Source organism: Empidonax traillii, unplaced genomic scaffold (assembly GCF_003031625.1).
Source record: "Empidonax traillii isolate 1590-97213 ecotype Southwest subspecies unplaced genomic scaffold, ASM303162v1 scaffold162:size863265, whole genome shotgun sequence".
Lineage (NCBI taxonomy): Eukaryota > Metazoa > Chordata > Aves > Passeriformes > Tyrannidae > Empidonax > Empidonax traillii.
The window spans coordinates 137,060-152,937 of NW_020955355.1; the positions used below are offsets into that span (position 1 = coordinate 137,060).

General features: G+C 35.7%; 1 protein-coding gene across 8 annotated transcripts in view; it reads right to left on the reverse strand.

Annotated features, from left to right (window-relative positions):
- PPP3CB (protein phosphatase 3 catalytic subunit beta) overlaps nucleotides 1-15,878 on the reverse strand; it is a 48,463-nt gene that overhangs the window by 3,960 nt on the left and 28,625 nt on the right. For 2 of the 8 annotated variants that reach the window (XM_027885146.1, XM_027885145.1), the window contains 4 exons: nucleotides 12,727-12,811; nucleotides 11,755-11,852; nucleotides 6,259-6,288; nucleotides 2,873-4,568 (listed from right to left, as the gene is read on the reverse strand). In XM_027885146.1, coding sequence (XP_027740947.1) covers nucleotides 4,390-4,568; nucleotides 6,259-6,288; nucleotides 11,755-11,852; nucleotides 12,727-12,811 — 392 coding nt within the window. In that variant the 3' untranslated portion in view covers nucleotides 2,873-4,389. Of the gene's footprint in view, nucleotides 1-1,587; nucleotides 1,660-2,281; nucleotides 2,340-2,872; nucleotides 4,569-6,258; nucleotides 6,289-11,754; nucleotides 11,853-12,726; nucleotides 12,812-15,878 lie in introns of those variants that run through there. The other 6 variants (XM_027885149.1, XM_027885148.1, XR_003571375.1 and 3 more) reach the window with 5 other exon arrangements.

Here is a 15,878-nt window from a genome sequence, read left to right on the forward strand (position 1 = left end):
ACTTGGGCTGGTGGAGCTGGTTCCAATATGGCAAACCTGCCACTCTGCACAGCACGTACATAGAGGTTTTTGCAAAACAACAACAGCTTATCAATTATACATATAAAAAAGGCTTAGGTATTTCGCTCACATCAATGGTCTGCAACCTAAATCTGACTTTGGACTTTTTCTGATACTAAACCGAGAAATTCCGTTCAGCTTAAAATTATTTATTTTAAATATGAAATAGAAGTTGATTTGGAGAGACTAAAGGACATTCTATTCTGCACTACTTTGTTCATCCTTGGTGCAAGTATTCAATGAGTTAGATATACATGTGTATGTATGTAAATATAGATATCTGTCAATAGCTTTCCCAGCTTGACCAAGATTCTCATAAGCTTTGGTTCTTGTTTCTTCATTCTTGAGCAAACTTCCTTACAAGTGAAGCAGCTTAACATTTAATAATTAAAGCATATTAGTGCATCTTTATCTTTTTATATGACTGAAAAAATCCCCACCACTTCAGTTGTCATTCAAAGCAAAGTATCAATAAATCTGGCTTATACAGACTACCACAAGAAAATGAACAGATGAACGAGTTCTATGTTCTGATAACGGTGGCCTGTTTTATGACAAAAAGATTTTCATTACGTGCTAGTAACAGAGTTGTTAAATCAGTAGCAAGAACTGAATGGTTAATGATAAAACTGTAGCAAAAAATAGGCAAGGAAAGAATGAACAGACACTGTCTATCCTGCCTCTGAAATGGCCTTAATTGTAACATGATGTAACATAATAGCCTCTATGTAACATAATGGTGTTTCCAGATCAAACATTAGAAGAAAACAAGCTCTTTATGACACTTCCTTTCAAAAGTGTTCAGACTCACACCAGAAGAGACTTACCTTTTTCTAAGAGAAAACCAGCCCCAATCACAATCATTTGTCTTTTTGCAAGAGGCTAATTTTCACAATTCAAGAGATACCACTGGAGCAAATTTTCCATTTCATAATTGGGTTTAATAAGCTTTGAAAGGAGAGCTCGTTTCACACTGTAGTGCTCGGAGGTGAGGATGTGTTTGCCATTAAACCAGATACAGGTAGGTTGTGAACTATGCTGCACTGCCATGTTAGGATCAGCAAGTGCCAGCACAAGTTCCCCAACAGCACAAGCGTCTGCTGGAAAATAACCCCTCAAAATCTGACCCAGCACAGTCTGTACTTCTGCTCAGTATCACCAACACACGTCTGCACTCCTCAGAGCAGTGAGAGACCCCAGCCCACCTCTGAATACTCCTCGCTGCTGCTGCTGCCCTACAGATAAAGAGCATCACAGATGCCACCCATCAGGTCAGGCAAGAAGTGACCCACACGGTGCCCACTGAGCCCAGGGCAGGGCAGGGAGGCACTGACCACTCCAGTTCAAACCACCGACCAGCCATGCCTCTCACAGCTTTTGCCACCTGTGTCCCTTGGCTGTCAAAGCTATTTCCAAGACTTCTCTGCTCCCTACCCAAGAACAGACTAAGAACATAGAGATGACTTCTTTTTTTTTCCCCCTCCTTAAAATGCTGAAAGCATAAAATGAGCAATGCAAACTACTTACAGTTTTCTGGGAGGAAGGATATAATTTCTTCTCCCAAACAATACAAGAATTAGAGACAGCTCCAGACTCCACCTTTCAGAAACACAGTAGCAAAAAAATGAGTGCCTACTTTCCAAACAACACCCACAGACACAATCCTGTAACCTGACTACTTGCCTAAAGGGGGACAGGAGACACACAGCATGAGAAATCAGGCCAACAACTGCCCAAAAAATTTGTCTTTACTGCAGATCTGCCTTTGTATCTGGCAAGCGCTACTACAGATAATGGATACTGTGAGGGAATCCTTAAAGCAGCAAAATGGATACTGCAAGGGAATCCTCAGGGAAGCGAACATCATTGCAGCTGGGCACTTACTGCCACACAAGTATCAGAACCAATCCTCTCCAATTACAATGAAGTTTTTCCAAAGATTGTATCTGTATTTTCTTCACATACACAACTCCAGCCAGTCAGATTACTCATCACAACCAAGATCTGAGTATCAAATAATGAAAAGTAATGTCTTGTGAGTTTGAGACATTTTCCACTACCGCTCAGGAGAAAGGTACCATCACCATGTTCATCATGTAAAATTTCATTTGTACTCAGTAACAGGTTTTTGTTCTGCTATAATAGGATATCATATGCAGAATGCACAGCTCAGAGGTATGTATGTATGGGAGCACTTCATAAAAAAAGCCAAAAAACTTACCATTTTTAACTTGATCTTCTGCACTCAAACTGTGAGAGAGTTTCCAATTAGAATGCATCTGCAATAAAGTAAAATCAAATATTAAAACTCCCTTAACAGTGTGTAACTTATTTTTACCTTTTATCTTAATTCTCATCCTGATCAGCAACTTGTCTTTTTTTAAAAAAGAATATACCAAAAAGACTAATTAATGTATCTGTACTGACTGTCATGACAAACAGTTCTCCCCTCTGCCCAAAAAGCTGCCCTAACACACTTCAGTCGTGTTGAATGTTTAGTTCAAACCAACACACAAAACACAGCAATGCTTAAGAGCCTTTTAGAATTAACTAATCCTGCTCTGACAAGGTTGTACAAACCAAGAGTGGACGTCTGGCTTAGCAGACACAAAGTATCTATGAGAGAGAACTCAAAAGCAAAAAAAAATGGAGCGTGAATACAATTTAAATTAAATAATATTTATCTTCAACTAGTTGTCTGCAAGCTAAACCTGACCTTTTATGCTATTTTTTCAAATAAATATTGAAGACTATATCTAAACAATTTTCAAGGTGAGACCTGTATGTGCCAAATAAAACCAATACACAGTGATAGGAGCCGCAGCCCATGCACAAAATTTATTGTGTGCTACTGTTTATAAAATACTTGAATAGTTCAGAACATGCATAAAATTTCCAACTCAGGGGTATGTACAGATTGTAGTTTATGGCAAACCAAGAAAAAAAAAAAGGGAGATGAACTCTAGTGACATAAGTTTCAAGTCGTGTTCCAGGGGATGAGAAAAACATGTAGCAAATGTCAAAATATATAACAAAGTACACTGGCAATCAGTACAGTCCATTATTTGTGAACAAATTAGCACAGGGCTTCAATTTTTATTTTAACCAAGCAGTCCTGTAGATACCAAAATACATGCAGTCTCAAGTTTACACTTTCACTAATGCCTTAGCAGTTGAACAGAGCAATTGCTTACGCGCTGCTTTGCTTAAACAAAAAGTATGTCCAATACAGTTTCAGTTTCCTTTACGGATTTAAAAATAATAAAAAGCTTGCAGCTATTCAGCCCAGTGATTATTAGCTATTTATGCAACCGTAATACTCACGATAAACTAAAAGTACCCATAACATCTAGGTAACCTATAGATGTACATCATAGGTCTATATATTAAATATTTGCAAAATGAAAACATGCATACACAAAATACAATGCCAAGCTTTACAGACTTGATATGAATCAAAATTTACTTAAACAATGTACAAAGTTCAATTAAAAGTACCTTAAAATTAACACTTCCTTTTTTTTTTTTTTTGCTTTTAAAAGTAGTATATATAATTTTTTTTTTAAATTCAAGGTGGGGAAGAGTCTTGAAAAAGCTGGGCAAAAAAGTTTCTAAATTAAATATTTTTTTAAATCTGTGTTCAAGTAATAAACATTCCTACATAGAAATCTTCTGATAAGCTGTAACTAAAAAATACAGTGAATACAATATAGAATTAGCAACATCTAAGGAGTAAACCTGAGGTCAGCATTTTACAGAATGACCAACTGAGATTTTTTTTGGCATTTTTTCTGTGTATTTAAAATACAGTTTTTGCAGCCTCAGATATTTTAAGACCATTCTAATCTATAATTTTAAAGACATTTCATGAAACTGATGTCCATTAATAAATAGTTAGCTCTTAGGGTTGTATTTGAAAGTCTGATTTAAAAAACAAACAAACAAACTACCTCTACTGAAAGAAAAATCCCATTTGTAAACTTAAAAGTGTTGACAACGATAAGCATAAGATGCTAGTCTAGGTGTGCTTTAGTGAGAACAGCCCGATTCTTTCGCCAGATCTCTTCTGCAGCTCCAGCAGCCAGTGATGGACGTTTGTGCACAGAGGTGAGGCGTGCTCCCAGGAGGTTGGGTCACCGTGTAAGAGAGGGGCTGTTGTCTCAAAAGCATGATGGTCTCTCTTCAGTGGGATCAAGTCAGATGGTTTTTCACCTCGTGTTAAGTAGTCACTTCAAGTGATCCCCCTATTTCATTTGTTGTCACATCAAAAAGCAGTAATCTAGGAATTCTCAGGCAAGACATGAGTGAGTAAACCAGAAGCTGACGTGGTCACTGTGCATTGTTGTTGCCAGTTCCATTGTTTCCATTGGTATTTGTTGTGTTTATAGTATTAATACCATCTTGCTGAAGAGCATCTTTTCTTGGTGGCATTCTCTCATTGATCCTATCCAAACCTTTTGCTTCTTCAAAACTGCAGATTTTATGTTGCGGAGAGAATCCTCGTATTGCTTAACAAAATGCAAATTTGATATGTCAGTAATGGAAAAATAAGTTGAAAGCATATACTTTTTCTAACAAATGATGTTTAAAAACGGGTAAGAAATCAGCCAAAGAAACTTATGGCTCTGCAACTGTATTACCAAAAGCTTCCTAACCTGCTTTCCTGAAATGTTCACGGCAATCATGATTTTAGTTTGCTACAAAAAGAACAAAGTATGGCAAATATTCTGCAAGTAGGAATCAAGGGGTTGAAGTCCCCTTGATTGCTTCTGCGTGTCCCTGCAGGGGCCAGCTATCAACGCCAACTGCTTTTGCTGCCCAGCACATTGGGCTTATCTTAACATCCCCCTTCTCTGGGGCAATGTCAGTAAGATCTAAGCAGCACAGCAAGTGCAGTGGAGGCAAAGCAGCAAAGGGTTACAAAAGTAGTAGCAGATTTAGATCCTGCACACGCACTGATGGCCTGATCCTGTAGTTTTCATGCAGGCAAAACTGCAGGATGTGGTTCACACTGTGCTAATCGTGTGGATGATGGAAATGGACACAACCACAATCACCAAATTAGCACTGTGGTTCAACAATGGTATCATTTAAATACAAATGTATTTAAAATAAGTATAGAAAATAGGTATTATTTTGCTACTGATTATTTTAATGAATGAGGTCTGTAGTTGAATTTACACTCGAAAATGGCTGACCACATAGTAAGACAGAAGTCTTTGGGATGAAATAATTCTTTGGAGATTTAAATACAGCTTTCCACTCACAACAACAGGACCTCTTGCAGGTGTGTGTGAGAACAGAATATGGCACTTGTTTTTAGTTTTGGAGATCTGACTTCCTTAATTAAAAAAACAAAGAATAGAGTTATTAAATGGTGCTTTGCAACTAAATCTGAAAAACCCCGAAGGCAGCTCTCTCAACTGCTATGCTGTTTGTCATTCACTTCATTGAATACTGAGCAAGAGGGAACTACAGTCTCTCTGAAAACACACTGTCTGAAGCTGAATACTCTGAACACTAAATAATTCGGTGGCATTTTGCTCAATACCACTAATAGAAGATGTATATAACATATATACAACTTAATTAGCACAGAAGCACTGATAATCCATGGAATTTAATAAGCCTTATACTGGCAGTCTGGGATACATACTGGAAATAAATTTGATCAACAAATTATATTCAAAATCTATAGAAAAAAAACATATTTATACATCTTGCACTACCAGATACGTCATGGAAAGTTAAAAACCTTATGTTCAAAGCGATTAAATAGATTTTATGAGAAAAAGCATGCATAAACAACCCTCCTTCCACATATAACATCCCCTCCCCACAATCAAACAAAACCTTGCAGTTGAATGCAGAAAAAAACCACTAAACACTACCATTTTTAAGGACTTCAAGACAACACCACGTATCACAACATGCTACTATACAAAAACCTACTGCATATTCTGTAAAAAACAAACAAACAAAAAGAGATCAAAAAAACCCCAAGAATTTCCCTAAAATATTAAAGATAATCATCATCCTAAAGCCAGAAATGAATGTTACATGTAAAAGGGATGAATCAATGCAGTTGATTCATCTCTGCTTGTGCAAGTTGAAAATAAAACACACCCACACAGAGTACTTTTGAATTCCCTCCCAGACACCACAGATCTCTGCCAAGGGCAAAGACTCTGATCATACCTTTTTCAGCCTCAATTGCCTCTACAGTGGCTGTACAGAAGTGAGCAGATGCATGCAAAATGAATGAGAAAGATGAAGAGTGTAATATCGCATAGCAGAAAAGGCAATGATCAATTTAATATAGTATGCTACGCCAGATTAGATTACAATTAGTTAAAATGACAATTAAGGGTTTGGGGGGGTTGTTTTTAAGTGAAACTTCTCCTAAATTTTAACTAGTACAGGTTATTAACTAAAAGTCTAACAAAGTAACACTAATTAAATGATGTTATTAACTGCACATTTCTGTAAGTTTTGGTTGTAAATTTTAGGGTTTTTTTAGGAAACCAACAGAAAATTTCAGCTGATCTTAAAGTTGTGGTATGGTTTAAAAAATACTAAAAATCTATTTGAGATTGTTTCTGAAGATTAAAGTGCATTAGTGAGCTTCACTAAATTATCAGGAATGACCCTATAAAAATAAACTAGCAACATTCTAATAATAACAAGTTAATTTTCTCTTTATCTTTAGCTCCCTTACGTTTAACTAGTACTTCAATTTCTCACCATATTTTAAGCTAAAATCGGCATCTCTGAGAACTGATCTATGAAATTTAAGCCATGAAAGACAAATCTAGTAAGTCATATTTACAAAGTTATGTAAATTGTTTAGTTGAATCAACAACAAAGTCTACATCAGGAAGAGGTCCAGATTTAACATAATCTTGGTGGGTGAATTAATGTGGATATGAAAAAAAATCTTACTATCTGCTTTTCAAACTAAATAACCAGGGCATCTGCTGTAATTTCTCGTGAGTTCTTTTCTTATAGTTTTAGCTCTAGACATCAAGCTTAAACAGAAGGTTATTGTTATTGCACCTTGAACTATAGCTAAGTTTCAATAACAGTAACAACTTTTTACCTCCCCTACTATTTGCCATGCCTCTAATACCATAATCTCAGAAACATTAACAAAAAAAAAATAGCATATATAGTCATAAACCTACTTGTGTAGTGCTTGATACATACTGTTAACAACAAAAATCATAACAGAGTATTCAAGCAAATGCTGGGGAAAATACCTATATAAGAAAATATAGCATTAGATCACAATAGAATTCTTTAAAGAGAATTAAGTTTATTACTTCTCATTTCCTATCCAACAAAACCCAAACACAACATTCCAATCCCCTACACTATGCCTACATTATGTTGTTATGTATGAATTGCCTACACTACACTTCAAGCTCACTGTTGCATAAGATTGTGATTTCCACTGAGATAGACCAAAAAAAAAATTGGATACTTGCATTAAGTGCTACTAAAATAATGTGGAATATTTAAGGGTAATGCAGCATTTTGATTTGCACATACTGCACCTCCTATGGAACAAAAAATGAAGAAAAAACCCCCAAAACTCCTGCACTTAAATGTACAGAGACAAGGGCAATTCCAGAATTAAATCAAGAAGCCACTTGAATAGATGCTTATTTATGTTTACATAAAGAAAAAGAAATGTTCTCAATTTGTAAAAATAAATTTAAGAATTATTTTAGAAAGTCACCAAATACATAATTTCATGCTATAATCAATTTGCCATACAAATACAAAACTGTGTAAAAAAACCACCTCTTTCCAGCATTTCCTGTTACCTGTGAAGTCTTTGTTTTCAATCTTTTCCTGAAAAGATCACGAATACTGATTTATCTCTGCAAATTACGTAGCTTGGTCATAAATGCAAATTTCAAAATTTAGTCCTATTTCACTCTACTTTTAGTATTACTATTCCAAAAAGACCTTGGAATATACATCAGAGTTAAGAAAAAGATAATTTTCAACTTGACATAAAAGAACAAACTGACTGGAAAATACAGGCACTTAAAAAACCCCACACTGTAAAGACTCAATTTGGAAAATAATTTTGCTGGATTCTCTTTATCATCTAAATTAAAACTATATTCTTTGTAATACTTGATAAATCTTGAACAAATACTAGATCCTATTAACAGGTAATTCTGAAGTCTTTGCTCTAAAAATTCTTGATTGAGAGCAAATTTTAAGCAACAGGTTTCAGTGGCGTTTCCACCCTCAATTTCAGGTCTCCCCCTGCTTTATGTAAGGGATGGATCCAACAGAAAATCCTTGTCAATTTTCAGCATAAAACTAAAAAACTGTCTTACTGCTCCCTGACTTAACAGCAGAGGTAGAAATGAAAGATAAGTATTTGGGCAGTTCAACTGAGTTCCACTGAAGTACTTGCAATTTTTAATTTAGGCTTGCATTTAATACCTTGCAGAATAAAGCTTTAGGTGTTTTGTAATTTTTTAAAAGATGTTGACTCAATTTGGAAAATACTGAATTCAGTTCACAGAATAAGTCACTAGGAGATGTTACTTTAAGTTACAATACTTAAATATGGTCTTTAATATTTCAGCTACTATAATGCAAGCAACATAAAGAACATAAAAAATGAATCTACATTTAAAAAATTTAGAAACATACAAAGGCCATGAATTCTTAAAGTCTGCTTTTTATCCTAGTACATTAAAGGTATCTAAAAGGAACTTCTGATTAGTTTTTCAAAAATATATCCATATACTTATAAAAAAAAAAAATCTCACTTCGACTTCTTCAATAAGATGCAGGTTTGCACTTTTTTCCAAAATTATCTTTTTTAACTGACTTGTCTTTGTTTGACCTCTTCCCTACAGTTCCCAATTGCAGTTCCCCCTCAGGCTGCTCTGTTTTGCAGTGAGAATCTGCTGAGGCACTGCTCTCACAGGAGCTGTGTGGCGGGCACCCTCCTCTGCAGTGTCAGTGCCAAGAGGCTCCATCCTCTGAGCAGGGCCAGCAGCTCTCGGGACAGCAGCTGGGCTGAACAAATCCCTGAAGGAACAGTGGCCTTTACTAAGGTCTAGTGCAGAACATGGGACTGACATTAGGAACTGGAACAGGCGTGTATGCAGAAGTTGCACGTGCATTGCCTTGACAGTGACTTCCATACTTGTGTATCTATTTGCCCTGATAAAAAATTTTCAGCCCAGCTCTCTAGAGAAATATAGATATATACTCCAATTTCTTATAACTTTCAAAGCTTTTTATAGATTTAATAGCAACTAGCACAAATAGAATTTTTCTCAATGTGCCATTGAAAAATCAGCATTTTTAAGACTAAACCAGGAAAATCCATGGCATACTGGTCAATTCTGTGTATTTTTAAGCAAACAAAAGAACAGAATAAAAAAATTACTTTAATATTATGTTCTATTATTTTTGCAAATCTAGACTAGTTTAAATTATTGATAGCATACTGATCAAGAAGATACTTCAAAGAGTAATTAAGTATTTGTAGTAAGAAATCCTGCTATACTATCCGTGACCATATTTTTGCCAATATAAATTCTCTGATATTATGATAGTTTAGAAAAGTATCGATTAGTGAAGCTTTATTTTATTTTTGGCTTACTTCTAGCTTTGCAACTGAGCATTATAATTTGAAAACTACTTTTTAAAGACTGAAACAATAACATGCTTATCAATATAAAGAAATTACTTCAGTTTAAGTAGAACTAACAGTTGGCATGATTTAATTTGAACAATCAACATGACTAAAACAAATGAGGTATTTTAATGTTGTGCATCCAGGAATATTGCCATCAAAAGTTCTAGTCAAGAAAAAACACACCCACAAAAATCCAAAAAGCATTTTGCATACTTTCCAAATGTCCCACATTTTCAGTAATGGTAAAAAGTCATATGTTTTATGTTTAAAAAATTTTCTAGTCAGTTTGATCCTCTCTGATATTTGTAATGCAACATGGATAAAAATCTGTTAAATGAGAGGAATGCAGACTTATTTTTTAAGCATAATAAAGTATCTTATTAAACAATGAAAATTAAAGCTAGAACATATGCTTTTGGAATAGCTGAATGGATTAGGAAACATACACCATTTCTTGTTATAGACATTCACAAAACAATCACATACATACACTGGACATATAAACTTACTTGTAGACATTATATGTCCACTGAAAAATGATTTAGAATGTGACATTTGTGCTTCAAAGCTATTAAAAACAGCTTTGATAGTTTAATAGAAAATGTAGTGAAAGGTTTAAAAAAAACTACACAGAATATTTAAAAAATTCAAGTAAACAGTCTAAATCACAAAATGAGAAAAGCAGCTACTCTTGGAAAATAAACTGTGTAAAAAGTGATATTCATATATCACAATCTTTCAATAGTTATAAAATTCAGCAGTCCCATACAAAAGTTTTATACTTTCTAGTAAAGACTGAAGATGGTCAATAAAAAGTCTTTGAGTAATTTATGTTAAGAGTGCTGTTGATATGAAGTCCAGTCTCAGACTGGTACATTTTAGTTATCCACCACTGTGAACAGAAACGTGGACTTCATTCTTTTAATACACTTGGTACAATCTCGTAGCATTCTCCCTAGGCCTAGTTAATCATTTATGGGCCTTGTGAAAAATATGATCCAATGATTCAACAAACTAAAAAAGGAGTAAAAACCTTTTACAAAATATTCAATGAGCCAGATTACAGATATATTTTGTATAGAGTTCTTTTTATTTTCATGCAAAAAAATATATGCACACTTAATAACACCCTTTTATTTTGATTTATTTACAAGTTTTAAATTCAATCCCTTTATTCTCAACTGATTTTATAACAATTGCTGAATATTTTTCAAGTACATTATTGTTTCAAATGCACGGACAATGTGCAGCAGCAAATGCAGCAAACCTCAAAAACAAGGTGCTACAACATTGCTTCTACATCAAGAGACAGACAAGTGTCTGGGATAGTGGTTTAATTTTAACACTTATACAGACATACATCTATACCTAGAGAGAGACAGACAGATCTAAGAAAGCAGCTACATCTGCAGAGGAAGGAAACAGCATGTTACAAGGACAATTCAGGGAGGTCAATTATACATAGAACATTTGACAAACAACATAGAGAACAAACTTTGGCATTAATTACCAGGGTACAAAACGTAGCACATTCCAATCTGTCAGTGGAGTGTCATATGGAACTATGCAGCCTGTAGCTGTTTGTTAATATTAATATCGACAACTATTTGACACTGCCAATGAAAATACTAACATAACTTTAGTAAAACCATTTTAATGGAGAGCAAACAAGTAATGATGCAAAGTTACACTGCCATTTTTGTATTGGTAATGATCAAATGCCTCAATATCAGATCTATAAGGTCATCCCACCTGAAAAATTGTAAGCTAAGGAAGCTCAGAGTCTGAAAAACGTGGTCTGACACTGCTGAACTAATTTGCTTTTAGTTTTATACCCTGGTTAAGTATCCATTTCACATTGCCTGATTAACACATAACACTATGCTTGTATCAGCCGCTAAGACAAGAACTGAAAAGCATAAGAAATTCCCTGCATGCATTATGTGTGGTGTTAGCAAAAGAGTGAGATGTGCCCCAGTCCATCTGAGGCACAGCAAGTTGCATAACATCATTACCACTTTGCAGGGTCTGTCGTCCTCCAGCCAACACTCCACTAGGTAACATTCCAGTGGGAGTCAAACCCTTGAGTGTCAGCACACTTTCACTCTCCTCCCTGGTGTGAGAAACAACAACATCACCTTAAACACTTGTGCATGAAAGCTTGCACTGAAGTAAAATAATGGATGAGGAGAGGGGGAGACTATTTTTGCTCTGCTTTAAGCATGTCAAGACTGAGTGTAAATTCCAATTCGAATGACTAAAAAGGGGAAAATGATTCTATTTCATACCAGTCTTTCCTCTGTCTAGAAGTTATAAATGCTGACTACTTCTGAACCAAATTCTGAGCAATTATTCACATGCAGACTCATTAGCTTTGAAATTAGCACTGAATGCCTCAGGAGGCACTGAATGTATCTCAGTATCATAAAACAATCCCCAATTTTGTTCAAAGTGTCTATACTTCAGGAAATAACTTTAAAAAAATTATCCCTATTTGAGCAATTATGGTCTGTGGAAAAATTATACATTTGGGGTGAATATGATCATGAAATCTCTAGATTTAAAGAAGTATAAGAATATAGTATTTTTTAAATATCTGAAAGCAAATAAGCAAAAACCTGAAACAGAAACCCTCTAGTCCTCAAATTTCTGGTATGACAGAAATTTTCAGAGCCAGTCCTGACCTCCTCTATTACACCTTTGATTTCAGTCTCTCAGTATTGCCTTTCCAACACTCATAGCATCAGGACCTACAATGTGTAAACAATGTGTAAACTAAACATCATGTTCTCTAATTTCCTCAAACATGTCTCAAAAATATTCTTTAACCAAAAACACCAACATTAATGGGCTGCACCAATATGCCAAACAAGATTTGGATGCGCGGTGATCTCCCTGAAAAATGTCTGGCATCCATTATCCTGAAACAGAGATGTTTACCCAACATACATAGCAGGGGTTTGGGAATGCAGAAGTCACGCAAATACCTGAGAACAGAGAAGACTCTCGCCATCTTGCCGATTGCGCGAATTTTGTTTCTGATTATTTCTTTCCGTGCGGCAGCTGTACCTACTTTCAATGGAATAAGAAAAGAGTCTCAAGCTCATGGCTATTTAGAGGATCACCATTTTAAAGTGCATCAAACTCAACACAACTGTTTAAGTTCATTATTCTTCACAGGAGGTCAGTACCCAAACACTTAAGGGCATGAAGTTATGAAATTACGGCTTCAGAATGCCACCAAAACCACCACCACCTCTGTGTCCAAAAAACACACACAAAAAAGTGTAGGATGTTCACAGTGATTTCCCAAAGCTACTAAGCATCTAAATTACCATCACTACACTGTAGTAACTACTGTAACTCATTGGCCTAAATTTTAGAGTTTAAATTCTTAGTACTGACATCTGTATATATATATATCAAGATGTAGGCATGCAGCCCAATGTAGAAGCCAAAGAGATATTAAAGCCACAAAACATAAAGAGTTTCTAATTGTTACACAGCTGTCAGAGAGAAAACAGTTGTTTCCTTGTTTTTATGTCAAATACCCAAAAGAAAACTCGATAAGAAAAGAAAAAAAAAGAGAGAAAATAAAATGGTAAAGAATTGCACTGGTACCTCCCTTACCACCTATGTTCCACATCACCTTATGCTTGCATCATTTGCAGAAATTACAAATACCAAAAGACCTGGAGTAAACACTGCATATTCCACAGGGCAGAGCGCTACCATTTGTGACAGACAAGAGTGAAGACAAAACTCAGAAAGGAGGCTTGGGAAGGAGAGCCACCTTGACATGAAAAAAACCTCTTTTCTCCAACACTAAATGCTGCTGTTTTGTTTCAATTTATGAAAGTCATAGAATTACAGAGTATTTTAAGTTGGAAGGGACCCAGCAAGGGTCATCAAGTCAATTCTTAAGTGAATAGCCCATACAGGGATCAAACCCACACCCTGGCATTATCAGCAGCAGGCTCTAGCCAATTGAGGTAATTTCAGGATCACCCTTCCCCTTGGATCTTCCTTTCCCTTTGCTGACTTCTCAATTCCATGAAAATAGTAAAGGCAGATAAGGAGGTATCAAAAGCAAATCCTTATTTCTCCTCAGCCATTGGGGAAGGAGAGTGTTAATGACACCAAGGTAAGAGTAACTCAGTCCTACTGTGAATTCAACCATAGGGGACCAAAAGTGAACATTCACACAGCTCTGTTAGGTATTCCAGATCTTCCATATGTCACTGTTGTTCAGTCCCAGGACAAAGATACTCAATAAAAAGTTGCCAACTTTTTACTTTTTTATAAATTTATATATTTATAAAAAATTTCTAAATTTATATTAATTTCCAAGAACTTAGAAGAGAGGATCACAGAAGTGGGTAGAGGAAAGCTGCACATCCACAAATTCACCTACTTGAATTCAAAAAAGAGGAGCTGTGGAAGAAGCTTTTTTCCATCCCTGCTCACTAGTATGGAGCTTCCCCAGGAGAGGACACACACTCCAGCACAACACTCACACTTCTCAGACCACAGCTGCAACAACACAAGGCCTTCCGTCCACAGGAATGGGTAACCTTCCCACCCAAAACGCCAAACCAAATAAATTAAAAAGATAAAGCATATAAGGTCAAACAACATCAAAACCACACAAGATGGAAAATGTGTAGTAGTGACAAAGAAAAAAAGGGAGCAAGAGACAACCTTAGGGAAGATCACAGTGGAAAAATCTCGGGGTATGACAAATATCTGCCAATCCATTGAAACGAAATGAAAAAACCAGGAACTACTGAATACAGTTTTTTACAGACGTTAAAACTTTGAGAAACTGAAGACATCAAACTAAAAAAAGGACAAAACAGGTGGCTCAGGAAAAACTTTGAGTAGGATAGGCTGAAACATTCAACTTTTACTGAAAATAATTTCCTTGCAATTTTAACTTTTAAAGTTCTAGAAGTCTTTACTTTTTCTCTTTGAATACTGTTGAGTAGCAGTTTCAGAATCTAGAATGAGAAGGTTATTTTTCCAGTGTTTTTGAAAAGGTCAGGGCTAACTGAGGAACCATTAATCTTTCCCTGTAAGTTCCTCAATTTTGCTCCTACCTACATCTATTTACAGGGTGTAACATGCAGGCTGGAAAGATTTCAGGCAGTGCCAGTGCCTGGATCTAACTCAGCAAGGTCCCTATGCCTTGAAAGGAGAAAGGTTGCTTTGGGGTAGTTTAGGTGTTTTGGTTTCATTTAGGTTTGTTTGGTTTTTTCACCATGATCTCTCATTGCCCCAGCCCTCCAGAATCAACACAGCCAAGGCAAAAGGCCAAATGCATCACTCCAGGCTGCAGCACTGCACTAACGTGGCCACTGAATCCTGGGTACTACAGAGAACACAGTAAGAAGACATGGCTTGCAGAATGTCCTGATTACACCCGAGATTAGAGGAGATATGACAAAGAACTCTCCCATTTCTTACTTCCAACAGCGGCACAAGAAACAAATGCTGAAATGCTGATACTATTATGCCCCAAAGAGTTCACATAAACTCTGGAAACGTGTCTATAATCTAATGCATTCCCAAGTATTAGAAATATTCTCTGAAACTGACAAATTTCCACAGAGAACAAACTGATTATTAGGTAAGTAATGGTCAGAAGAATTTTTCTGTACAAAACTATCTACCCTGGGATTTCTGAAAAACTCGTGATAGACCATGAATTTAAGTTAGTAGGCTTCTTTTTACATTTTGAATCTTCAAAATAGCACACAGAATCAAAAAGTACCTTTTCGACATCTCAGTTAAGGAAACTAAAAGTACTACACAAACCAGTTTTTGGAACATTGTATAAACACATTCCATGCACAACCTTAAAAAAACGGCTCATGAGGAAAGTATTAAAGAGCAGGACGGACAACTGAAAGCTCCCTACACATGCAGGACCAAAGATAAAATTTTAGAAATAGGTAAAAGAATGAAATTCTACAAAAAAAAAAAAAAGGAATGGAAGAAAGGAGGAAAAAACTTCATGCACAGAAAGACAGATGTCTTGGAATATGACTTCTGATAACAAAATACACAAGTCTTTAGAACCATCCCATTAAAAAGATTAATAATCATAAAATACTACATATGTCTCTCAACAGAAAGG